Raw genomic sequence first — 26770 nt, 5'->3', positions numbered from 1 at the left:
TAAGAAATTATCTATTTAATTTAAATAACATCTGATTTATAACTTAAAAAAAATTACAAGAACATCACACACAATCTTTAAATACTTTGTTATATTTAATTGATTCTCAACGTATCCCCTCTATTCAAAAATTATATCTCGCTCTCTCAAGCTGAAACTTTTTTAAAAAAAGTGACAAATCACAACACTTGATCCAAGTGGAAGAGAATCTCCTACTTTTCTTTTGGAAAATAAGAAAAATATTTTTTTCTCATCCAATATTCATTTAAATTTTTTCATGCACAAATCTTGACAAATAATTAATTAAGGCCCTGTTCGGCGTTCTAATGGGGTGAGGAATGGGTATGGGTTTTGAACTGATTTTTACTGTGCTCGTGGGAAAAAAAAAATTCAGTCTGAGTGAATTTTTTTTTCCCACGCGCACAGTAGTGCACCGAACAGGGCCTAAGTGAATGTGCCTCCTCTACAAATAATTAAGTGAATAATTTTGTTCTTGTACAAATTAGACAACCCCAACAAGAAGAAATTAAAATTACACAAAAAAAAACCTAATTGATTTGTCCAACTCAATTCTAAAAAGTCATAGCCAAAGTCATTGCCGTCCCAAACATTGTTGACATTGAGTTATTAAAATTGACAAAATAATTTAAGCTAATTATCGGAATTAAAAATGTTATTGATGAATTATTTTACTTGCTCCGTGATAGCCTATCAAAATAATACCAATTAAAAATCAAGTGGACTGACTTTTTTTAATTGATTTTGTGTTAAATAATACCAATTAATTATAGTTTTTGCATTTCGATTAGAGTATAAATGAGTTCGGTGCTCCTAGAAGAAAAAATAAAATTCGAAAATAACTTGAACTTAAAAAGAAAAAAAAAATGAAGAACAAGAGAACAAATCAATCCATGAACAAAAGAACAAATCAATCCATGTCGATCATTTTTCAATGTCACAATCTTCCCGCGCTAATCTCGGCGGTTTGGCAAAAAAAATATTGACAGCTAAGCTTAATTCCAACCATTACTCAATTCTCATCTTCTCCAGTTCAAAGCAAACTGTTAGTGTCCGTTTTTGTTTCTGAAATAATCATGTTGTTTCTATAGATTTGTTCAATTCATTTCACCACATGCATAAGGATCCAATGCCAATATTTTAATCAGAAATTAAAAAATACAATTAAAATCTGAAAAGTTTCAAAAATATGTTCCTTCTTTTTTTTTTAAAAAAAAATATGAAAAAGATAAAAAGTGTGCTTGAGCATATAAAATGTGTTTTGAGATCATGGCACCCCCATTTCAAGTGCAAAAAGTACATAAACGTGTAAATTATGATAATTATCAGTATACAATATTTTTGGAGATATATATGGTCTGGTCGTTAGTTAGGCACCAAATGTTTGTGCATTTGATAGCAATGGCCAATGCATGAGCTCCAAGTCAAAGTCACACGGCTTACAATTCAAATTGATTTGATATATATACCTAACGGTTAACGCTAGCTATATATACAAATCTAACTAGCAATTGATCAGTACTCAGCACAATTAATTAATGGCTAACAAAAGGAGTACAACAAACCTGGCACAAAAGTTGCTGAGAGCATTTCTCCAACACTCTAGTACCAGTAGCAGGAAAACAAATGCCCATTCCACCAATTTAAAGTTTATACATGAATGCTACAAAACCAAGGTGATTGATGTCGAAGGATGCTTGCTCAAATCCTGCTCCACCTTCCCTTATTTCATGGTTGTAGCTTTAGAAGCAGGTGGAGGGGGTCTCTTGAGGGGTCTTTTGTTGCTCCTTTCATACCCTTTCATTTGTCTTTTGGGGAATGAAATTGGTTTTAAGATCATGGTCATGCTCACATTTTGTGGGTTAAGGAAAGAATCTGTTGTCAGAGTTGGAAGGGCAATTCTGCCAAAACACTTGTTAGATGATGTAAGTTTGCAAGGATTTGAAATGTTGAAAAAATTGGAAAAAAATGGTCATGGTAGAGTGATTTGTGTTAGTAGGATGCCTAGGGTTATGGTTGAGGCATTTTTGAGAGAGTATTTAGAGTTGGATCATGTTTTAGGGAGAGAATTGAAGGTGCTTGGAGGGTTTTACACTGGTTTCATGCAAGGGGGAGAGGAGAGAGAGGTGTTAGAATTGAAGGATTGCTCTAATGAAATTAGTTCAAGTGCATTTGTTGGTTTTTCAAGCTCTACCTTTGCCAAGTCACAACTTCCTCTTTCTTCTTATTGCAAGGTTCTCCCTCACTAGATTTATATATGTTTTAATTTCTATATATCTATACATATTAACATAAGTCATGAGGAGGGATCACTTCAAAATAGTTTTGTTTGATAATGCATCAAGGATTGTTAATTCAAATCGTTTGATGTACAGTGATACATATACCAAATCTCATCATTTCATCATAGATATGATAATCATATGATATGTGAATAATATACATAACTAAATCCTGTCAATGAAAAGTACAGCTAGTTCAGTTTGACTTGGATGTATTTCACATATGCTTGAAATTTGAAATGACAACTTGCCACCATGTCATAGAAATTCTTATGAGAAGTTCACTTCTATATGTCACTAATATACATAGAATTCAGAATTTCTCATTTGTTTTTGTTTGTTTTTTTTTAAATAATGTATATGTTTAAAAACAAGGTGTGCAGCAGGTGTACATCAAATTGTCAACTAATAGCAAAAGATACATTTAGTCCCCTAGTAGTGGTGATCTCATCGTAAGATGTAAATTTCTCTCTTAACCTTTTAATTTTATTTGCCTAATAAATGAATCAAGGAAATATTGTTGGTGGACAAAGAGGAGAAGAAGAGGTGGCAGATGTTACCGAGAGAGAGATACCCAAAGCCCTTGATTTTTCATGATGGCCGGCTCGCATTTCGACCCACCCCTCTCAACACACTCTTCATGTTTCTCTGGCTTCCCTTCGGATTTATCCTTGCACTCCTCAGACTCACTGTATCTCTCTCACTCCCATACAAGCTGTCAACCCCAGTTCTAGCCATGACCAACATGAAATGGAGGCTGCTTGGATCAGGAGAAAAACCTATTACTATCAGTGAGTATTCAAATCATCACTCGAAAACAACCAACAAAAGGGGTCGGTTATTTGTATGCAATCATAGAACCCTAATCGACCCGATATACATTTCGGTGGCCATTAACCAGCCAGTGCACGCTGTTAGCTACAGCCTTAGCCGTGTATCAGAGATCATATCCCCGATCAGCACTGTCAGGCTTACCAGAAATAGAGAAAACGATGCGACAATCATGGGGAAGCTTCTAGATCGAGGAGAATCAGTGGTCGTTTGCCCTGAGGGGACCACTTGTAGGTAAGCAATTATAAATTCATTCATTTGGTTTACATCAGTATATTTAACCAAAAGTCAAATTATATGTATAAATATACAAATCTAGTAAAAATTATGGTTAATTATATGTATAAATATACAAACCCAGAAAAAAATAGTTGATAGTTTAGTTCAGAATTAAGATAACAGAGTTCAATGTGCACTGGCGACTTGCAGAGAACCCTATTTGCTACGATTTAGCCCCCTTTTTACAGAGCTATGTGATGAAGTGGTACCAGTGGCAGTCAATGTAAGAACAAGCATGTTTTACGCCACAACAGCTGGTGGTTGGAAGTGCTTTGACCCGCTGTACTACTTGATGAACCCTAGCATGTGCTATGAGGTGCAATTCCTAGAGAAGATAGATACAGGTGATGTGAAAGTGAGACGGTGCAGTAGCACTGACATGGCAAATCGGGTGCAGCGTGAGATTGGAAAGGCACTAGGTTTCCAGTGCACCATGCTCACAAGGAAAGACAAGTACATGATGCTAGCAGGGAATGATGGGATTGTTGGTAAAGGCTAAAATTAGAATCTAAATTCTATGTTACATAGAATTTCCTGTGCCAGTGTCACTGTGCATAACTGTCAGTGACTCTCTAACAGGAAATCCAAAGAAAGGCATGTAGAGAATTCATACTTTGTTTAAATGAGAGTATATATTAGATGTTTGTAAGAATATATAAATTTATATTTTCTGAGGATTAATTTTTATAAATTTCGATTAAAAATATTCTCTCTTGACACGATCTTAAGGGTAAATTGCCCCTGTCCCCATTCCTATCCAGGGAATCATAATTTTTTTTAAAAAAAATTTGAGACAAATTTGCAGAGGCAGGGTACAGATGCTTACCATTTTCTGTGATCAGAACATTTTAAGGGGCATTGCCCCAATTGAAGTTTGAAACAAAATGAAGAAATCATACTATCGATAGAAACAACAGAAGAAACCAAAATTACAAAAACCATCAAAATAAAACATATAAACAAGCATGACAAAGTACTACAGGCTTGAATTTAAGTAGACCTACTTTCCAATTCAATAATTTATGATAGCAGAAAGCTATAACCAAAAGACCTTCAAGAAAGTCATAGTATAAAATATTTAAATTCCACTACAAATTCAACATTTCTGCTTCAATGAATAAACAAGAAATTCTACTCTCTCTCTCTCTCTCTCTCATGCGTGCACACTCACAAAACAAAAAAATGATGCTGATAAATAATTCTACAACACAGTAAAGTGAGCCTACCTTTAAATCAGGTATCCTTCATAGCTTCTTTCATTCTCCTCTGGTGAACATCCCAATTGTACACACGTGCGATTGTAACCTAAACTCCAGAAGTAAAACATAATTTAAAGAACGGATGGGATATGCACATCTGTTGTTGCATAAAATGTAAATGTGTGTGGAGAGAATGGACATAAGGTATATACTATTTTCTGTTACCTAATATCAGAAACAGGAAACTTTATGCATTGAAGGGACATGCATGACCTTAAAAAGTAAAAAATAGTTATTTGAAATACTGATAAATCAAACAAAATCTAAAAACAAACCTGAGTGATTGTCTCCTGGTCCCTCAAAAATTGCAAATCGGTTACTAGGACTTCTAAGCTGGCTTTAGCATTTTCCAAGTTTTTTTTCAAAAGTGCATTCGCCTGTACAAATATATTTTCAGTCAAATTCTTCTTACTACTTGCATTTTAGTCAGTCTGGTTTCGTTTTTTTTTTTTAAAGAATAATCAATTGAAACTTGAAAGACAATTGTGTGTGTGTGTGGGGGGGGGGGGGGGGGGGGGGGGGGGGGGCTCGTATTTACCTCATCACAAGAATATTCTAGCATGACATTAGCACCCAACCAAAGGCACACCGAATCAGCTTCTTCTATTCTCGCACGTGAGTATATTCCCTCTGATACTTCATAATCCGTTATCAAGGGCTGTTTATATAGCAAGGAGGATTTTAAAAAGAAAAAAAACAAAGAGAATGTTCTAATAAAAAAATAAACAAATAAGATATGACCCTGCAAAACAGGAAGGGCACATCACATACATCATCTCTCAGTGCTCTGTCAATCAATGACCAAATTAACCCTACTTTTTTAGCTCATTTATTCCCATGGCTTGCATTGCAGGGGCACAAATGTAATTCTAAGTCGAGGAAACATTTTATTACTTGTTGCTTAAATCTGATATATAAACAAGCAACACATAGTATATATTCCCATTATATTTTAGAACCAAGATTTATCCCTACTATCAGATTAGATAATCTTTCTCGTTGGTATTGGTAGCATACATAACAAAAATCGGTATCCCTACTGCTCTTCTTTTGGGATTGATTCAAGATCTAAAAATAAATAAAAGGCCCACAACTTGAGTTAAAAGCAGCTACAAGCTCACTGGTATGACTATTCATCCGTCTTCTTAGCATTTCCGATAACTAACAGAAATTATTGGGACCTCTAACCAACAAACTAATCAGCATATTCTTATTTAATTCCAATGAGTTTACCATGTCATATACTCGTTATTAAGTCTCATGGGTGTGTTTGGATGGGTGAAGAATAGCCACTAACCTGGGTTAGCATTTTCCGAACTATTATTCTTATTCTCCATTTGGATGTGTTTGGGTTAGCAAATATGGATTAATTTTTGTTTGTCTTTTGTGGGTTAGCTCACTATTCTACTAACCCACCCCTCCATCCAAATCCACCCGTAAATAAATGCACGGATTCTAACATGATTCCAGGATGAACTTTTAAAAGGAAATAATTGGGAAAATATAGTATAGTGAAACACACCTCGCCAGAACCCTTTTTAGATTGCAACGTGGCAACTATATCCAAACACTTCTCGATGTCAGGAATTTTGGCCTTGAAAAATTTACAACAAAGGAAAAGTAACAGCAGCAGTAAGTAAAATAAGGCTTTGAATTGGATATATATGATATACCAAATCAGGTGATAATAAATGTTGAGCACCTGAAGATCTCTTTGTTGAGCAAGAAGCTTCATCTCCACTATCTTGTATTGCTGAAGCCTGATAGAAACAAATTTAAGTACTTCAAGCTAGATCGGAAGCGAAGCAAGTAGAGAGAGAGAGAGAGAGAGAGAGAGAGAGCGAGAGGAGAGGAATGAAATTGAGGTACCTTTCCTGGAGAAGAGAGAGAGAGGCGTTGACGTCGAGGCCAGACTGAGTGAGGTAGGTCTGTACGTCCTCCACGAAAGATGCCGCGGGGATGCCCCTCCTCTCCTCACCCGCCGCCGTCGCCGTCGTCGACGCCGCCGCCATCGTTCAGGCTAGGCTACTATCGCAAGGTGATTAGTTTGATCAACTAGTATCGCAAGCTCAACCTATCGGGCTACCTCAGAGCTTCTGAGTTCTGAGAGAGACGGAGATGGAGAAAGAATATTGGGCTTTATGGGCCCATTTTGTGGGCTTTTATCTCATGGATTCAGTTTTAGCTCTGAGAGAGAGACGGAGATGGAGAAAGAATGTTAGGCTTCATGGGCCCATTTTGTGGGCTTTGTTCTCATGGATTCAGTTTTGGTGATTGAAATCTGGTATTTGGTTGAGAACTAATTAATCCATAGTTTGTAGAATAACTGAGACCTAAACCTTTTTAGTCCGTAATTTAGACCTTAATCAAACACTACTATGAAAGTACCGGTACTTGCCCCCCATAACCCTATTCAATGTGCCACAATGCAAGGGCAAGTCCATGAAAGCATGATTATATATAGAATATAATTACTGAATTACATGGTTTCTAGCCTAGGTTATTAGGTTCCATACAATATAGTTACTGGATTACATGCTTTAATATTCACATGTCGCATCAATTTTCGCTCACACAAATCTTAAAACGAATCGAACGGTCCTGGAACCATAGTACCCAAAAAAATTTACAAATCAAGTGTGAGGTCCAATGAATCTATGATGAATTTGGTAGCATGAAGACTGAAGAGGCTTTACAAGGCCATTTCTCAAAATCAAGTTGGATTGGATTAAATTGCTTTCCTTTTTCTTTTAATGATAATTCATCTCACCTGATTAAATAAGGTAGTAATTGTGAATAGGATTTTAGACTAACTGATAAGAACATAAATTAAAAATAAAACATTAATTCAAGGCTAGAAAGAAATATTCACTTAAGTGGCTTTAACACAACACAACATACAGAGAAATCAGTATTTCTAATATATTAGTCAAATCACTTCCTCCAAATCTACCTAAATTCAACTGTCAGAAATTTACCAGAAAAAAACCTAGAGTTTTCATATTTGCAAAATCAGGCCACTCTACAACTATGACTTACAATAAGCAGAACTTATGAAGCAGGTTAACTAGCTACAACTAAGAGCTGGATGCATCAATGCCAGATACTTGTTTCCTGATTAACAAAAGAGCATACAGCAATATTTTTTACTACTAAATCATCATTTGCATGTAAAAAATTGGTACTAAGAAGTACTAAATACAACATACTTTTTCGAACAAGTTCATTTGCTGCCATGGCGAGTGCAGTGCTTGCTGTCTGGCATTGCTTTTTCAGGGCAACGCCACCCCGAACCACTGTTCCTACGACAACGCAGCTCATTTGGCACTATTACCGTCACTTGAGAAGCATCAATTTGTATTTTATTCTTCTTTGGCTGATTAGGAAAAATAAAATTTTAACCAAAGTTAATTTAGCTAAAAGAGAATGGCCTGGTACTGTACTGGGGATGCCCTTTTTGTGGTCTTCCTAAGTCTGATCATTCGTTTGTATCTTGTCCCTTTGTTTCACAGATTTGGTGCAGTACATGCTGATGTGAAGACACTATTTCTCTCTTTTTTCCCAAGTAAATTGTAGTACTGAATGTAGTAAGTGTTGTCATGCTGTGTAAACTCGTGTTGCTTTTTCTTTACTGGCATTATCTAGTTAAGCTGATTTTGTAAACTCCTTGCACGGTTATGGCACCATCTCAGTACCAGCCCCTGTGAGAATTTATGATTTCTAATGGAACTGGTGGGCTTTGACCCCCGCTTTTATCAAAAAAAAGAAAGAAAAAAAAAGGATGTTAAGACAGGACTACCGTTCCATGCCTTCTCTTTTTATCAGTCGCTGATATGCTGTTATTTTGTGACTTCTTCGTTTTTTCATTATCAGACTTGGGAATTGGTTGTGATTCTTTTTTGGCTTTGACCTGGCCCCTTGATTTAAGTGGAGTTGGTAGTATTGCTTCTTCCTCCTCCAAAGTCATGTTATTTACTCTAGGCACTACATCCAGAACTTCCATGTCAGCAGAGGCAGCGTCTGTGTGATGACATTTCATCTCAGGATTAATATATATGTATATATACAAATATAAAAAGAAAACAAGAGAGGTACTTAGCTAGCTGAATGGAAAGCACGAATGCGGTTACAACCATCATGAAACCACTAAGAAACCTGGCAATTTCTAAACTTCTTCGCTTCAATTAATCTCAAATAACCGACTTCTTTTCTATAGCATTTAAGAAAAATAAAAATCAACCTATGGCATCATTTCTCACAGCAAAACCGCAACCAGTTTTTGGGTTTTTCCCAAACGCTAGCACTACTAGCATTTGGCAGGGCTTTTCTTCATTTCTCATTTGCTTTATCCTTAGACAATGTATCACTAAGGCAAAAGGTTCCCAGGAAAATGACAAAATTTTTGTCTTTCTAACGATCTAGTAAATCATTTACTATTAGGCTATTAGACAATCAGATTATAAAACTTCTACTCTTTTTTTAGTACAAGACCCCGTAGGCATGTAAATTGTGCACTGGTCGTCTTCTTTTTATAGTTTTTACTGGTCAAGAGACATCATATCACTACAGTAGTACAGTGGATTCTATTTAAGTGTTTAGTTGAACTTCTCCTGTTTCTTTATTACCAAGCAAAATGTGAAAGTTTGAGTTGTCTCCCAGAGACTTTCTCTTTAGTGCTTCTGATGTACTGTTGGCATTACCCCCTTGATTTTGATTAAGGGAGAAATCTCTATCTCTACCGCTAGATGGATCACCTGAAATTGATTGGCTTGTATGATTAGCTCGGTAATAAAACAACCTAGTGATAAAGGTACTTACATAGGTAGCAACGGTACAAGTTGAAGCTCAAACACATCATTAAATAAAGGTACTCACTATGCATAGCAAAGATAAGTCCGTATTATGGATCAATATCTTTTGTTTCCAAAGTCCAAATAATCGATCTGGACCATTCAACATGACCTCTATATGAAAACAAACTAAATTTTAAAATTTTCAGAAGCTTTTTACTATTTTTTTAGACAAGTAGAAAATCACTACTTCTGAATGGTTTAGAATTTTTAGAACACGTGATTTTCTATCTATCTAAAAAATTAGTAATTTTTTTTTTAAACAAGTAAAATTTGACCTACAAGTATTTTATATGGAGATCATGTTAAACGGTTCAGATCGATTGTTTGGACATTAAAAAGGAGATATTGATCCATAGTACAGTATAGGATATGCACAGTACCATAGCCTCACTCAAAGAAAATATTTATTATTCTAATTATTTTATTTTTTTCTCATTCCTATCTTGAGACTGCCTCACATTAGAAATGTGCACCCCTCCTCCCATCAAATTTTTATTCTCCCTCCCAAGACAACACTCCAACTACAACTGTATCTAAAGAAAAAAAGTTGGCCCCATGCCTACCGTTCTGAAATAGGTCCAATTGTTGGGTTGCATCTTGCTTCTTTCTCTTCTTCTTTTTTGAAGCATCTTCCCTACTAATTTCATTTTCATTCTCTCTCTCTATAATTGGAGGTAAAGACAGGACCACTTTTTCTCTAGTGCGCCTTTTATTTTTATCAGATGGAGATGCAGCTATGGAGTCAGTTGCTGATATGCTGTTATTTTGTGACTTGTTCCTTTTCTCTTTATCAATAGTCTTGGGAATTGGTTGTGATGCTTGTTTGGTTTTGCCTAGATCGGCCTCAATGGCAACATCTGCATTGGGTGGGGAACATGATGGATTATTATCTGTAATTTGATTAACTGGTGTGACAGTGCCTTTATCTCTGAGATCACTGTTGCTTGGTGCAAGTGAAGATGTCTTCATCAAGTTTAATTTATGGTTAGTTCACTCCATTAATTATAAAAATACACATATATAGATACTACCAAATGTTATCATGAGTATAAAATGAATCTCTCCTTTATTTAGGAGTGAGTAGTATTTAAGTACTTGTCACAACCCAGAAAGACAAATTTGCAAATTAAGTAGCCTGTGGTAAATAATATAATTAGATATAAATATATAAAATCAGTTGTCTTAATTTAGCTAACCTGCATTTGTTGTGGACTCCTTTCTTGCTTCTTTCACCCAAGCCATGTTATTTCCTTTCTTGTTATAATTAGATCCATTTGCATTTCCTCCAGGTACTGTTGCATCCATAACTACCACGTCAGCAGAGGCAGCCTCTGTGTTATGTTTTGACATTAATTTCATATCAGGATATCTCACAGAATAAAAGAAATTAAACATGAGACGAGAGAGAGGTACCAAGCTAGCAGTATACATGGTTTAGCTTATATGCAATTACCTGGATTCCATGTCACTACATGAATACCAGTAGTCTCGTTCTCATTCTCAGGAACAGCGCTTGCACTTCTCTCTTGCATTCTGTCTCCTCCTGTCTTTCGGGATTCATATTCCGGTTCCGGTTCCTCCACACTGGCATTGGAAGGTGGGGCCTCATCATCATCAGAAGAAGAGGAGGAGGAGTTCGGGTCCACCTCCTTGGATTTTTTTTCCTTTGATGAGTTGATACCTTCTCCCAAAACAGTAACTCCTGTAGTCATCTCTTCCACAACTGGATCCCTCCTCTTCAGTGTATCCGATGTACGGTTGGTATTACTATTACCCCCTTGATTTTGATTGAGTGAGCAATATCTATCTCTACCTGTAGATGGGACCTCATCAGGAGGGACAGTCAGTGGCACTGGCACGGCATCCATGTACAACAAGGGTTTCCTCTTATTAGCCCCATTAACATCAAACAAACAATGCACAGGGATATTATCAGAAAGATTGAATGTAATTCCTTCATGCCATATCTGCAATGAATATGATAGTCTTCATGTAATTTGTGTATTAACTTCTTCTTTTCAAATTAACAATCCAAATCCAAATCCACATTGTAATTAATTAATTAATTAATTAATTAAAATACCTTGATAGCCTGTGAAACAATTCTTCCATTATGCGGGAATAGAGCTAGATGCTGTGCCTCTGCCTTCTCTGCCCAATACAACAACAATTTCGAAAGGGGGAGCAGAGAATTAGTTGCATGTAACTATTTTGAAACACATTTGAACTAAACTATTTGATATAATAAAAAGGGGATACTTCACTTATAACGCCCAATTACATATTTCCCCCTCTAAACTTTGAAATTACATATTTCCCCTTTCTAAAGTTCAAAAACTCACAAATTTACCCATTTCATTTTCTTTTATATTAAAACTTATTTTAAATTTACAAAATACCCATTTTACCCTTTATTAAAATTAGCAGAGCATTAGTTGCATGTAACTATTTTGAAACACATTTGAACTAAATTATTTGATTTAACAAAAGGGTATAAGAAATTGCTCCATCTAGTATTTTTCGTTAATAAGATCATACTCTTTAGTGAAGCAATGTCGTCATGGGAGGAGGCGACCACCGCGAAATTGAAGTCACCCGACGATCTGATATAGATTACAAACGAATCTGAAGTAGCCATTTGAAGGAATTGAGTAATTTGAACGGTCTTTAGTACTAGGGTTTAGGGAAACGGAGAAGGAGGAGAAAGAGAAAGATAAGGATTGCTCTTGTTATTAATCTCTACTGAGTTTCAAGGTCTCATAAAAAAACAAAAAAATAGTTTCAAGGGAAACAAGGGAGGTTTTTGGGAACTGGAGCTCTTCATCTCTTCGCCTCCCCCTTTGATTTACGATCCAAAGTAGCTCAAATTTTGCGTTTGGATCTACACCGTCCAATTTGCTCTGGCACGAATATTTAAGGCGATCATGAATTTCATCTCGAGTCCGATTGGTTCGAATACTGATCGGACGGTCTGAATCAGAACAAAAAAATTGAGTTACTTTAGGGGCCCGGACCCTTCTCCTTCCATTTAGTATGGTAATGTAAATTGAGATAAATCAGCTGTTATTCTAATGGAATAACAGGAACCTGTAATTAGATCCCAACCGTTCAAAATTTTCGTGCGCGAATTTCAATAAAGATATTTTTTTATGCACGAATAGTAATGAAGATCAACGGTTGGAATCTGAATAACAGATTTTTGTTATTCCTTTAGAATAACAGAAGATTTATTTCCGAGAAGGAGAAGTATTTGAGATTTAATGACAATTTAAAATCATAACCGTCCTCTTTTGAGTTGCTTAATTTCGTTATGTATTTACTGCTCCTACTCTTTATTTTTTGGAAAAAGAAAAGTATTTTTTTTGTCTAACAATACTTTATTATTGATATCTTCATTTCCAAATTATATTTAATTAATCTCATTTACTTTACTGATTAACCGTGAATTAAAATAGTGCCCTTATTGTTATTATCTAGTCAAAATCCATTTCTCTTCTTTTACGTTATTAGACAAACAACAATTCATAATTCATCTCTTTATAATTCGTAATTAAATTATCATGAATTCAATGCTTGGGATATTTCTTTCCTTCTCATGATTCCTCTCGCAAGCTGGTATGGAGTTGGAATGGGTGATAGATTGGAACATAATTTCATAATTATTTAAACAATAAATTTAAGAGGAGGGTAACTTAAGATGCACTCATGCACCAGAAAATTGCATGATGTCAAAAGGAAACAGAGAAAATTGCATCCTTCAATTGAGCCCGCTAACCCATTCCATTCCATTCCATCAGATCAGCTAATGTTAATGTGCACCGGAGAGTGAATATATTTTGATTTTTCTGGCCTCAAATGCATCAAACACATCCATAATATATTAATATTAATATTAGGACTTCTGATCAACCTCAACAAAACCACATTTTGTGATTCCGTACGTAGAAACGATACATCTCCAGTTCAAACTTAATTCATTTGCTTTCAAAATTTACCTTTTGTTTTGTTTTTTACCCAAATAAGCATTACTGGTTTGAATAAATATTTCTTTCTCCCAGTTTATTTTCCCCATCCATTCTCCAATCATTAATTATATGAGGGGACCACAACTTCCAGCACAAAAAGACAAAATAAAACGTGTATTAGTCATTAATAATGTGGGTGACCGCTAATTAACTGGGGGACCACTTATATTTGAAAAACTTTACAACTGATGCGCATAAATATGTATACTTATACACGCAAGTATTAACATCTAATATAGTAAGTATTCATATGTAAGATATCAAGTATTTCTTTAAATAATATTTCTTATTACATACTCATTTTTTACACATTTTATAGTTTTTTTTTTCTTACTTCAATGTCGCCCATATTTCTGACAATCTGTGAATTTTTTTGCGAATCTAAAGTCACAGACATTTTCTATGTAATTTTTCTTTCAAATGAGATCAATGATGAAGTACTTTTGAGTTGTCCGCCGCGCAAGTATTCATATTTGATATATTATATATTAACACCTGCATACATATGCATCCATATTTACACGTGACAGTTGTAAAATCTATCAAATATTAGGTGGTTAGCTAAATAGTTAGTGATCCCCCACTTAATTAGCGGTCCCCACAGGTAATGCATTACGAGGTATGAATACTTGGTTAATAAGATATGAATACTTACATGACAACGATGAATATTTGCATGACGATTTATGAATACTTGCACGACGGACAACCCGAAAGTATGTCATCATGGATCTCATTTGAAAGAGAAAATTACGTAGAAGACGTCCATGGTTTTAGATTTACAAATTTTCTCACATATCGTCATAAATATTGATGAAATTGAACGGAGAAAAAAAACCCAACTCTAAAAACGTGTAAAAGATGTGTGTGTGATGTGTCCATTTTTTTTTTGAAATACTTGGTATCTTAGGTATGAATACTTGATATATTATATATTAACACTTGTGCGGATAGGTATCCATATTTGCACGCGTCAGTTATAAAATCTATTAAATATTAGGTAGTTCCCAAGTAATTAATGAAGTTCAGTTAGTTAATGGTCCCCACAAGTAGTTATTGATTGGGGGATGAATGAGGAAAATTGACTGAAGAATAGTTAGTCGATCCTAGTGGTTTAACTTTTCAGGGTTAAATTTTGCTCGAAAGGCGCCAGAAAAGAAAAAACATTTTCTAGCAACTTAAATACCGCCAATTTTGAAGAAAAATCTCCCTTCCTTTTCAATTAATTGAAGCAACAAATAAGATATAGATGATAACAAAAATATGATCAAGAATTACGAATTGCACATCCAAACTTTAAACTTCAATATGGATTACATAACACTTACTTTAAATAGAACATCTCAACTCACACAAACAAACAGTGATAATAGTAGTCGGGGCTAGCTAGGCCGCCCCGTATTATTATGTACATACAAAAGGTATACATACATACATGTGAAATGACCATTTAACCCTCATGTTCGGCCATTTTAACAACAGTAACGGGGCATGATGCGTTATTCACCACATATTCACTAACACTCCCCATGAATACCCTGCAAATCAACAAAATACCTTGTTACTATACAAAATCATTTTCTTTCTAACCCTCGGTTTTTTTTCAATTTTTTTTAACTCACCAGTACCAGTACCAGTACCTGTACCGGTACAGCATGCCAGACTCACACTATTACATAATGGGAATAAAATCAATGCAAATTTGGGTCATATAGTTATATTATTTTCTTTACTCTTTATTTGATTCATTTTAATTGATATTTATTTCTCAGATTGCACTTTATCTAACACTAGCATGCTAAGTGATAAATCAATGTATTATTTTTGGAAAAAAGCAAGAACCTCTTGAGCTTGCCAAGGCCTCTGTTTCCGATAACAAGACAGCTGAGGGGAATATTGTCAACTGACGCACATATCTTTTCACGAGGATCTCCGCATAATATATACTTTAATGGAAACTACCACGTGAAACATTTCATTTATTAAATGAACCTCAACCGATCGACCCCACAAAATCACAAATGAGTCATATATAATTGTACTTGATGCTCTGAGCAAGTTAGATGACATAGATGCAATTAAAAGATGTTTCAAGAATTGGGAGAGTGATATGGAAAGCGGCATCCTTAGGTATTACATACATGAGGATCCCAAATACTGTCATTGATGTTTATCTGAAGAATGATATGCTCGCTGAAGCACAAGTTGCGTGGCCAAAGGACATTTTGATTCAAGGACTGTTGATTTGTTTTTGGAGTATTATTTGGAATGTCATTTTTGCATCAATCTGTTGGGGATTGTGGAAGCAAAGAAATAAATTGCTGTTTGAAAGCTTTGCTGTGGTGTGGAGTCACTACTCGTAGTTTCATGATAACATTTTAATTTCTTCCATCCAACCTTCTTTACATTTAGTTGTTCCCACAAAATTATGAATTACAACTGATGACATAAAAGAAACAAGCTCTTTTTCTTCTGCAATTAACAAAAGGTAATGAGACTAACACTTATACAACTACATATTTAAAACGACATAACTTTCATCAAGTCTAGAGAGATTAATCTTTTGAATTTTACATATCCTCCTAAATATTTCTATAAAAGCCTTCTCGCCCTGCAAAGCACCAAAGGAAAAAAAAAATTACTCAGAGTAATCGCATAGCACATAACAATGATCAAATGAAATCATTGACTAAATTGACACCATAAATCATTATATAGATCAATAAGGATTCAAGTTCATTATTTTAGTTGGTACTATAAACCCTATTTCTGGTCAATTCTATCAAGTGTCCTTATTAAGATTTTTGTTTACTTTATAATGACATGTCAAGATGCTTGTATTAAAAAATCTATTTATTGATATTGGCTGAGACACTGAGCACATTAATAAAAGTGGGAAATAGAGAGAGAGAGAGAGAGAGAGAGAGAGAGAGAGGAGTAATACATCTCTGTTCCTGAGGCGGGACATGAATTGGTGAATTAACTCTTTCAAGGTGATATTTGCACTGGAGAGAAGAACCTTACGAATCTCGTCTTCTGTAATTGGAGAAGTTGACGCTGCAGGAGATGGCCCACCCTTTGCAGCCACAGAGGATCCCTTTTGAACCGCTCCAGATTTCAAAGCCAGTGTGGTAATTTCATTTACTCTAGGCACTGCATCCAGAACTTCCATGTCAGCAGAGGCAGCATCTGTGTGATGACATTTCATCTCAGGATTAATATATATATATATATATAAAGAAAACACCAGAGGCACTTAGCTAGCTGAATGACGTAACAACCATCATGAAACCACTAAGAAACCTGGCAATTTCTAAACTTGCTCGCTTCAATTAAGTTCATATCTCAAATAACTGACTTCTTTTCTATAACATTTAAGAAAAATAAAAATCAACCCATGGCATCATTTTTCACAGAAAAAACGCAACCAGCTTTTTGGGTTTTTCCCAAACACTAGCACTACTAACATTTGACAGAGCTTTTCTTCATTTCTTGTTTGCTTTATCCTTAGACAATGTATCACTAAGGCCAAGGTCCCATGCAAAATGACAAAAGTTTGTCTTTCTAACAATCTAGTAAATAATTTACTATTAGCCAATCAGACTATAAAACTTTTACTCCTTTTTTAGTACAAGACCCCGTAGGCATATGAATTGTGCACTGGTCGTCTTCTTTTTATAGTTTTTACTGGTCAAGAGACATCATATCACTACAGTGGATTCTATTTAAGTGTTTAGTTGAACTTCTCCTGTTTCTTTATTACCAAGCAAAATGTGAAAGTTTGTGTTGTCTCCCAGAGACTTCCTCTTTAGTGCTTCTGATGTACTGTTGGCATTGCCCCCTTGATTTTGATTGAGTGAGCAATCTCTATCTCTTCCATTAGATGGATCACCTGAAATTGATTAGCTTGTATGATTAGTTCGGCAATAAAACAACATAGTAATAAAGGTACTTACATAGGTAGCGACAGTACAAGTTAAAGCTCAAACACAGTACTAAATAAAGGTACTTACTATGCATAGCACAAATTGGTCCGTACTATGGATCAATATTTTTTGTTTCCAAAGTCCAAATAGTCGATCTAAACCATTCAACATGACCTCCATATGAAAACAAACTAAATTTTAAATTTTTCAGAAGCTTTTTACTATATTTTTATGACAGGTAGAAAATCACTACTTTTGAATGGTCTAGAATTTTTAGAACACGTGATTTTCTATCTATCTAAAAGATTAGTGATTTTTTTTTAAACATGAAAAATTTGATCTACATGTAAAATTTGATCTACAAGTTAAACGGTTCAGATCGATTGTTTGGACATTAAAAAGGGAGATATTGATCCATAATACAGTATAGAATTTTTTTTTTCTCTCATTCCTATCTTGAGAGCCTCACATTAGAAATGTTTATCCCTCCCATCAAATTTTTGTTCTTCCTCCCAAGGCAACACTCCAACTACAGCTGTATCTAAAGAAAAAAAGTTGGCCCCATGCGTACCGTTCTGACATAGGTCCAATTGTTGGGTTGCATCTTGCTTCTTTCTCTTCTTTTTTTTTGATGAATCTTCCCTACTAATTTCATTTTCATTCTCTCTCTCTATAATTGGAGGTAAAGACAGGAATACTTTTTCTCTTGTGTGCCTTTTCTTTTTATCAGATGGAGATGCAGCTATGGAGTCAGTTGCTGATATGCTGTTATTTTGTGACTTGTTCATGTTCATTTTCTCTTTATCAGTAGTCTTGGAAATTGGTTGTGATGCTCGTTTGGTTTTGCCTAGACCGACCTCCATGGCAATGTCAGCATCGGGTGGGGAATATGATAATGGATTATTATCTGTAATTTGATTGTCTGGAGTGACAGTGCCTTTATCCCTGAGATCACTGTCGCTTGGTGCAAGTGAAGATGTTTCACCTGAAACATCTTCATCAAGTTTAATTTATGGTTAGTCCACTACAGTAATTATAAAAATACACATATATAGATACTACCAAATGTTATCATGAGTATAAAATGGATCTCTCCTTTATTTAGGAGTGAGTATTATTCAAGTACTTGTTACAATTCAGACAGACATATTTGCATATTAATTAGCCTGTGGTAAATTATATAATTAGATATAAAAAAATAAAATCACTTAGTTGTCTTAATTTAGCTAACCTGCATTTGTTGTGGACTCCTTTCTTGCTTCTTTCACCCAAGCCATGTTGTTTCCTTTCTTGTTATAATTAGATCCATTTGCATTTCCTCCAGGTACTGTTGCATCCATAACTACCACGTCAGCAGAGGCAGCCTCTGTGTTGTGTTGTGTTTTGACATTTATTTCATATCAGGATATTTCACAGAATAAAAGAAATTAAACACGAGAAGAGAGAGGTACCAAACTAGCAGAATGCATGGTTTATCTTATAAGCAATTACCTGGATTCCATGTCACTACATGAATACCAGCAGTCTCGGTCTCATTCTCCGGAACAGCGATTGCACTTCTCTCTTGCATTCTGTCTCCTCCTGTCTTTCGAGATTCTGATTCCGGTTCCAATTCCTCCACACTGGCATTGGAATTCAGGTCCACCTCCTTGGATTTTTTTTCCTTTGATGAGTTGTTACCTTCTCCTAAATCAGTAACTACTGTAGTCATCTCTTCCACAACTGGATCCTTCCTCTTCAGTGTGTCTGATGCACAGTTGGTATTAGTATTACCCCCTTGATTTTGATTGAGTGAGCAATCTCTATCTCTACCTGTAGGTGGGACCTCATCGAGAGGGACAGTCAGTGGCACTGGCACGGCATCCATGTACAATAAGTGTTTCCTCTTATTAACCCCATCAACATCAAACAAACAACGCACAGGGATATTATCTGAGAGATTGTATACAATTCCTTCATCCCATATCTGCAATGAATATGAATATGATAGTCTTCATGTAATTTTTGTATTAACTTTTTTTTTTAAAATTAACAATCTAAATCCACATTATTGAAATTAATTAAAATACCTTGATAGCCTGTGAAACAATCCTTCCATTATGCGGGAATAGAGCTAGATGCTGTGCCTCTGCCTCCTCTGATCAAGAATACAACAATTTGAAAAGGAAATAAACAAAGGGGGAGCAGAGCATTAGTTGTATGTAACTATTTTGAAGTACATTTGAACTAAATTATTTGATATAATAAAAAGGGAAATTTCACGTATACCCCTCAAAAACTTCAAAACTACGTATTACCCTTTCTAAACTTTGAAATTACATATTTCTCCTTTCTAAAGTTCAAAAACTCACAAATTTACCAATTTCATTGTCTTTTATATTAAAACTTATTTTATATTTACAAAATGCTCATTTGACCCTTTATTAAAATTAGCAGAGCATTAGTTGCATGTAATTATTTGATTTAACAAAAGGGTGTAAGAAATTGCTCCATCTAGTATTTTTCGTTAATAAGATCATACTCTTTAGTGAAGCAATGTCGTCATCGGAGGAGGCGACCACCGCGAAATTGAAGTCACCCGACGATCTGATATAGATTAGAAACGAATCTGAAGTAGCCATTTGAAGGAATTGAGCAATTTGAACGGTCTTTAGTACTAGGGTTTAGGGAAACGGAGAAGGGAGGAGAAAGAGAGATGAGGATTGCTCTCCGCTGAGTTTCTTTTTTGTAAATAATATTACATGTGATCAAAATATGTTATTGTTCCGTATTATTTAAATGTAACTATATATAATTTAATATAGAAGTTAATTCACAATTAATAAACTTGTGAGATATAATACAATAATACATTATGCATGATAGATAGAAAACTTGTGCCACTTTAGATTAGTTGTGTAATCGACATGTTACCTTACCGTATTTTAAAAATAAAATAAAAACAAATAATTTTGCACGAAACTTTTAAGAAATAGGTACTTCATCAGAGTATCAGACACTAGACAGATAACCAATTTAATTTATTCAAACAATTTGTTCCAAATACATAAATAAACATGTAAAATTTAATTAGGCACACCAATATATTGTCAAATTATTACACGGGACCAAATAATAAAACTGTAGCAAACACGATTACTTTTGCTGCATGATCGAGGGATATATACAAAACATCTATAAGAGTTGATAATAAATAAAAATATTGAATTCTGTAAGGAAAAACTAAAAATCATAAAAGAAACATGGAAATACATTTGAGAGAAGCTTTTGTGGATGGATGGGGATCCGTCTATTTTTGTTATTGTTAAAAGAATGCACGTTAACTCGTGTTAACAAAGGGATGCAAACGGATTGGATATTATTCGTTCCTATCCGAATAAAATTAGATATAAATATCTAATATCCAAATATATGTGCAGATATGAATATAGTTTTGAATTTTAATTATTTCTATTCGAATAATAGATATATACCATATGGTTTAATATATATCATGAAAATATTTATGTATATATCTACAAATATCTAATATTTGATCCTTCTCCGTACATACCTATCTAATATTCGATCCATATTCATTTGTTGTTGTTTTACCACTATCTGATCCCATATCCGATCCAACTAGGTACAATTCTCCCCACTCATGTATGTAGCCTCAAATGCATCACACACATCCACAATATATTAATTACTGACTTCCGATCAACCTCAACAAAACCACATTTGTGATTAGGTTTCATACAAACAATACATCTCCAGTTCATATGTTTTCAAAATTTACCTTTTTTGTTTTTACCCAAATAAGAATTATTAGCGCTTTAACTTTTCTGGGTTACAGATGAAAAGGAAATTTTCAATTTAATCAAATCAACAAATAAGTTATATATGATAACAAAAATATGATCAAGAATTACGAATTGAACATCCAAATTTTAAACCTCAATATCAATTATATAACACTCGCTTTAAATAGAACATCCCACTAGCACAAACAAACTGGTAATAGTAGTTGGGGCAAGGCAGGCGCAGCCCCGTATTATTATGTACATACATACATGTGAAATGACCATTTAACCCTCATGTTCGGCCATCTTAACAACAGTAACGGGGCATGATGCATTATTCACCACATATTCACTAACACTCCCCATGAATACCCTGCAAATCAACAAATACCTTGTTACTATACAAAATCATTTTATTCCCGGGCCTGGTTCTATTTCAATTTTGTTCAACTCACTAGTGCCAGTACAGCATGCCGGTATCAGACTATTACATAATGGGAATAAAATCAATGAAAATTTGGGTCATATAGTTATACTATTTTCTTTACTCTTTATTTGATTCATTTTAATTGATATTTATTTCTCATATTGCACTTTATCTAACACTAGCATGCTAAATGATAAATCAATGAATTATTTTGGAAAAAAGCAAGAACCTCTGGAGCTTGCCAAGGCCTCTGTTTCCAATAACAATACAGCTGAGTGGAATACTGTCAACTGCCTCACATATCTTTTCACGAGGATCTCCGTATAATACTTTCATCGAAACTACCACCTGAAACATTTCATAGTAGCATTAGTTTAATTGACAAGAATTAATGGGTATTTTTGTATGATTTCAGTAACTAACAGCATCAATGCCAGTTCTAAATCAAAAGGTAACCAAATGCCAGGGATTTAGAAAGAATAATTTCTGAATAAACACTAGATCAGGTGGAAATGTATATTTTACCTCTTTCTGACGGGCAATTGTGTTAAGCATATCTATTGTTTCAGCATCAATTTTGACCCCGTACTTCTTTAGAGTAACTGGCTCTGAGATCTCCGTCAGTGGAATATATGCTGTAAAATTTACAGAAAGCCTAAATAGTGTAAGTTTTGCAGGTTCATGAAATACTTATATAGGTGTTTTTATGTTGTCAATATAAGTGATCTAAAGAGATATATGGTAGTGGGTCATAATTGAAACATATATACTTATTGGATATTAACCATCCTTGAATAAATTAGCCTTGTATTGTCAGTAATAATTGGCTGGTAGTGATAGTCAACAGAGACAAGGGGAAGTAATTTTTTTTTTGAAAACTTGGTAGTAGCTACCAAGGTTCGTGAGGGGAAATCGAACTCTCGACCTTTGGGTATAACAACTCTAGGACATTTTCCTAGCCAATTGTGCTACCTCCCCTTTCTCAAGGGGAAGTAAATTAATGAGAAAATTTCTAGTGTACCCATCTAAACTTTTACAATATCCCATGAAAACTTCATAATATCCTATATCCCCGTAGAAACTTAATATATTTTCTTCTATCCCTTTTATTAATTTAAACTTTTATTTAGTTATCTTACAAATTAGATTGACAAATATACCCTCATCTCTCTCAAATAACATGTGCCATTCTAATAACCTCTGATTTTGCTCAAGAACTTCAATTCCGGACGATAAAATAAAATCATGAACAAATCTCCAATTCGACGCCTAAATCAGATTCAATTGCCCAAAACGATGTACCATGAAAAAGGAGATTGATTCAATTCAAAAGAAAACCTGCTCAAGTCAATAGAAAACGTGCCCAGTTTTCTGGTTTTCGTCAAAATACATTTTCTGAGATAAATATGAAATAGCACTAAAATGTTTGTGTGGTGAGTATTGATCGAACCAGTATTAATCAAGCCTAGATCACAGGAGGAGAACAATAAGAATAGGAATAGAAGGAACGGGGATCTGGTATCACAACTCACAATGCACATCTCCTTTGTTTTCTACCGGGAATTCTTGCTATTTCACGACAAAACAAAAAAGAAGAAATTATATTCCTTTATCTTATTTGAAAATCATTATGGTTTGTTTAGGAGATAAAAGAATGCGTCCTTGCAATGTTGTATTACATCTAATCTATTTTTACTGTACGGAATAAAAGTTCTTTAGCAAAATCAGAACTTTGAAATTATTAGAATGACACATGCTATTTGTGAGAGATGAGGGTGTATTTTGTCAATCTAATTTTTAAAATAATTAAAGAAAATTCTAAATGAATAAAAGTTCTTTAGCAAAATCAGAACTTTGAAATTATTGGAATGACACATGCTATTTGAGAGAGATGAGGGTGTATTTTGTCAATCTATTTTTTTAAATAATTAAAGATTAGTAAATGAATAAAAGGGGATGGAAGAAAATATATTATGTTTTAATGGGGATATGAGATATTATGATGTTTTCATGGGGATATTGGCTATTTTAAAAGTTTACATGGGCACACCAGAAATTTTCCTAAATTAATTAATCTAAAATTAAACTATGTAGTAAGCAGACTTGTGGTAGATTATTAGCTTAATTATTTGTAAAGGTCACTAACTCTACTTAGACCTCCGTTCTTTGTCTTAATTACAAGCTCACAACCAAACCAGACCTCAACCTAGTTAAAAAAAAAAAAAAAAAAACGATCCGATCCAGTACGATCTGATTGTGTAGGCAGAGAGAGAGAGAGGGGTAAATAATCGTACGAGAACCAGAGGATTCCCAGAGCATGATCTCGCTGCCTTGATCGTAGCTGGTGGGTTTGAAAGCGGTGACGACGATGAGGTAGTCCCCAGTCCTGGCCACATTGTCGGCGGCCCACTGAAGCGCCTTCCTGCTGCACGGCGAGAAATCCATCGCCACACCGACTCTCCTTGCTATCACTTCTCCTTCCATCTCAATTTCTACTCGATCTTTCGCTTCTCCTTGGATTGTAGAGAGGAACCGAACCTATTAAATGACACGGAGAGAACTAGAGAAGCGATAAAGCAAGGAAGAAAGAAGGAAAGACTTTTATTGAGAGCGTATCTCTGCGGAGGTTTTACGCGGTGGTTTTGATCTGGTCCGTTTGTTTCGGATCGGACGGACCAGATCAAAACCACCCGAATTTTAAAAAAACTCAAAATTTGGTGAACCCGTAATCCAGCCCGTCCGATCCGAAACGAACGGACCAGATCAAAACCACCGCACAGCACCGCAGGTAAAACCTCCGCAGAGGATAGCGTTTCACTTTGATTCTCTTTTGGCACCGCACAGAGAGCGACAGATAAAGCGGTGGACTGTGACGAATTCATGTCACTAAAGTAAATCAAAATTTGAGTTTAGATATAGACCGTCAGATCTGGTTTGGTGCATTCCACCTCGGACCGGATTCTGATCGAACGGTCCATATATAAACTCAAGGTTTTGAGTTACTTCAGAGGTCTGACTCGACTCTGAGTATATCTTTCTCTTTGGTTTGGGCCACTTTTGCTGGAGGAATAACGAATTATTTCATTTGTTGAATCTGACCTTGACTAATTAATAAATTAATTAATTAAAACAACTAATAAGGATAATAATAAGAATGGTTTGCCAGCTGTGTTGCTTTCCGGAGCTGGTCCCCACCTGTCATCTCAATAATATTCTACTTCAACCTGAATCACAGATTAAGCTCGCTACTTTTAAAAAAAAATCTATCTAAAATTAATAATGTGTTTATAAATACCTCCATTTTTTTTGTATCTCCTCTCCATTTTTAAAAATATTAATAAATAAAAATTTAAAACACTAAAAATTCAAATAAAACTGTTAGATAATATCTACATCATTTTATCTATGCACGTGTAATAATTTATAACATTTTAACTTTGTTTTGGTTGTCATTAGGAGCTTGTAAAAAACATACTAATATGAATAATTTCTAGACGTTGATTTCTCAAATAATTGATTCACATAAAAAAAAAAACCAAAATGTGATATTTTTTTTATGAGTACGTATAGAGAAAAAAACATACATCATATCTAACGGTTTTATTTTGACGTTAATAATTTAAATATTAATTTATTAATATTTTAAAAATAAAAGTATGACAGAGACACAAAAAAATAAATAAAGATATTTGAAACGTCCTCTTAATTTCGTTATAATTGTACTTGTATGTACATGCCAAATTGAATACACATTCGCTCGTTTCATATGGTGTCGAGAGAGAAATAAGTGAGACAATAAATACGTATGGTTTCAGGGGCTTCGTATTTATTTTCACAAAAGTCCCGAAGATTTGTTTCAAATTATTTCAATTGTCAGGTGCAGTGTAGTAAAAACGTTAGTTTAGACTGATTAATTGATCAATTAGTTATTGGCGATGGTCAAATTGTCACAGACTTTTATGACTAATCAGCTGATTATTTCTAATAATAACCAATTATTTCCGATCATTCATTTGATGGTAGCATGTCCGTCTGACGAACACATACAGTTATTTACAACACTGATCAGACGTATATATTTGAATCTAAAAAAAAACATATAATATAAAGAATTCAACATGTTTTTTTTACAACACTGTTTCACTTAATTCAATCAATGATATATTTACAAAATAAAAAATGTCAACAAGTTGTTTACTGTTGTTTTATAATTTTTTAAGGGGGGATTTCATGTATACCCCTCAAAATCTTTGAAATTACGTATCCACGCATCTAAAATTTATAATATCATATTTATTCTTTCAAACTTCAAAAACTCACAAATTTATTCATTTTATATCTTTTCTATTATAATTCATTTTAAATTTATGAAGTACTCATTTTACCTCTCATTACAAAAATAAAAACTAGTAGTATGTTTCGGAAGAATATTAGTCATTTAATTGGTCGGTTTTCGATGATAAGAGTAATTTCTCTACTTCTGATGCTTACACAAACATATACCTAAATGTCACTGTATAAGTTTTAGAAGTAGAGAATTGACCTATATTTCCTTGAAATTTGTCCGCTTAGAATATTGATATTTTTTTTCTAAAAACACGCCATACTGGAGTGTAAATGGACATTTCATAAATTCAAAATGAATTTTAAAAGACATAAAATAGATATATTTGTGAGTATTTTTAAATTTAAAAGAATAACTATTATATTACGCATTTTAGAAGAAAAATCGTAATTTTCAAGTTTTTTAGGATTGTACATGAAATTCCCTCTTTTTTTTAAAATTAATGTTATATAAAATCACTCTTTTAATATCTTCATATTGTGAAAACAATGATTTATTTATTTTTATAGAAAATAATAATTGTGTTGGAAAATTCAAACATATTTTAATATGAAAATTATATTGAAAGGTTTGAATAGACCACTTAAATTTTATAAATGAAAATATAAACAAAAAGAAACTAAAACATAGACCTTTCAAAACATAATAGCCCAGCTCATAAAACAAAATTAAATATAAATATATATCGGATAGCTATCAATAGAAATTGGTACTCAAATAATCCGATGTAAATAAATTTG

General features: G+C 34.2%; 5 protein-coding genes across 10 annotated transcripts; 1 reads left to right on the top strand and 4 right to left on the bottom strand.

The window, feature by feature from the left end:
• The first annotated feature begins 1526 nt into the window (after positions 1-1526).
• Positions 1527-4524, top strand: LOC144563241 (putative glycerol-3-phosphate acyltransferase 3). Its single transcript, XM_078312686.1, has 3 exons — positions 1527-2252; positions 2812-3365; positions 3561-4524. The coding sequence occupies exons 1-3, from the start codon at positions 1557-1559 to the stop codon at positions 3907-3909; spliced, it is 1599 nt and encodes a 532-aa protein (XP_078168812.1). The 5' UTR covers positions 1527-1556; the 3' UTR covers positions 3910-4524.
• On the bottom strand, positions 4450-6795 carry PFD3 (prefoldin 3). The gene is made up of 6 exons (XM_078312698.1): positions 6539-6795; positions 6372-6429; positions 6192-6263; positions 5208-5327; positions 4945-5046; positions 4450-4715 (listed from the first exon to the last, which is right to left on the bottom strand). Exons 1-6 carry the CDS (start codon positions 6679-6681, stop codon positions 4644-4646), a joined length of 567 nt encoding a protein of 188 aa, XP_078168824.1. The 5' UTR covers positions 6682-6795; the 3' UTR covers positions 4450-4643.
• A 693-nt stretch (positions 6796-7488) lies between these two features.
• LOC144563205 (uncharacterized) lies at positions 7489-12293 on the bottom strand. 2 transcript variants are annotated; one of them, XM_078312642.1, is made up of 9 exons: positions 12061-12293; positions 11606-11673; positions 10976-11489; positions 10719-10814; positions 10086-10379; positions 9295-9423; positions 8469-8689; positions 7879-8045; positions 7489-7783 (listed from the first exon to the last, which is right to left on the bottom strand). In XM_078312642.1, exons 1-8 carry the CDS (start codon positions 12158-12160, stop codon positions 7893-7895), a joined length of 1575 nt encoding a protein of 524 aa, XP_078168768.1. In that variant the 5' UTR covers positions 12161-12293; the 3' UTR covers positions 7489-7783; positions 7879-7892. The 2 variants fall into 2 exon arrangements, with proteins under 2 accessions (XP_078168768.1, XP_078168759.1); XM_078312633.1 differs by having other exon boundaries at positions 10719-10853; positions 12061-12292.
• A 2526-nt stretch (positions 12294-14819) lies between these two features.
• LOC144563228 (universal stress protein PHOS32-like) lies at positions 14820-24169 on the bottom strand. Of its 2 annotated transcripts, XM_078312676.1 has the most exons (5): positions 23980-24169; positions 22211-22320; positions 21915-22033; positions 21529-21631; positions 14820-15085 (listed from the first exon to the last, which is right to left on the bottom strand). In XM_078312676.1, exons 1-4 carry the CDS (start codon positions 24167-24169, stop codon positions 21544-21546), a joined length of 507 nt encoding a protein of 168 aa, XP_078168802.1. In that variant the 3' UTR covers positions 14820-15085; positions 21529-21543. The 2 variants fall into 2 exon arrangements, with proteins under 2 accessions (XP_078168802.1, XP_078168794.1); XM_078312668.1 differs by lacking the exon at positions 14820-15085 and having other exon boundaries at positions 21374-21631.
• LOC144563184 (uncharacterized) lies at positions 15926-20172 on the bottom strand. Of its 4 annotated transcripts, XM_078312615.1 has the most exons (8): positions 19995-20172; positions 19543-19610; positions 18965-19439; positions 18705-18839; positions 18045-18467; positions 17311-17439; positions 16492-16736; positions 15926-16158 (listed from the first exon to the last, which is right to left on the bottom strand). In XM_078312615.1, the coding sequence occupies exons 1-8, from the start codon at positions 20092-20094 to the stop codon at positions 16060-16062; spliced, it is 1674 nt and encodes a 557-aa protein (XP_078168741.1). In that variant the 5' UTR covers positions 20095-20172; the 3' UTR covers positions 15926-16059. The 4 variants fall into 4 exon arrangements, with proteins under 4 accessions (XP_078168741.1, XP_078168750.1, XP_078168733.1 ...); XM_078312607.1 differs by lacking the exon at positions 15926-16158 and having other exon boundaries at positions 16196-16736; positions 18045-18458; XM_078312600.1 differs by lacking the exon at positions 15926-16158 and having other exon boundaries at positions 16199-16736.
• Positions 24170-26770: the final 2601 nt, after the last annotated feature.

The sequence above is a fragment of the Carex rostrata genome, chromosome 1 (assembly GCF_964058835.1).
Source record: "Carex rostrata chromosome 1, lpCarRost1.2, whole genome shotgun sequence".
Lineage (NCBI taxonomy): Eukaryota > Viridiplantae > Streptophyta > Magnoliopsida > Poales > Cyperaceae > Carex > Carex rostrata.
The sequence above is the reverse complement of the archived record's forward strand: the minus strand, read 5'-3'. Positions and strand labels throughout refer to the sequence as shown.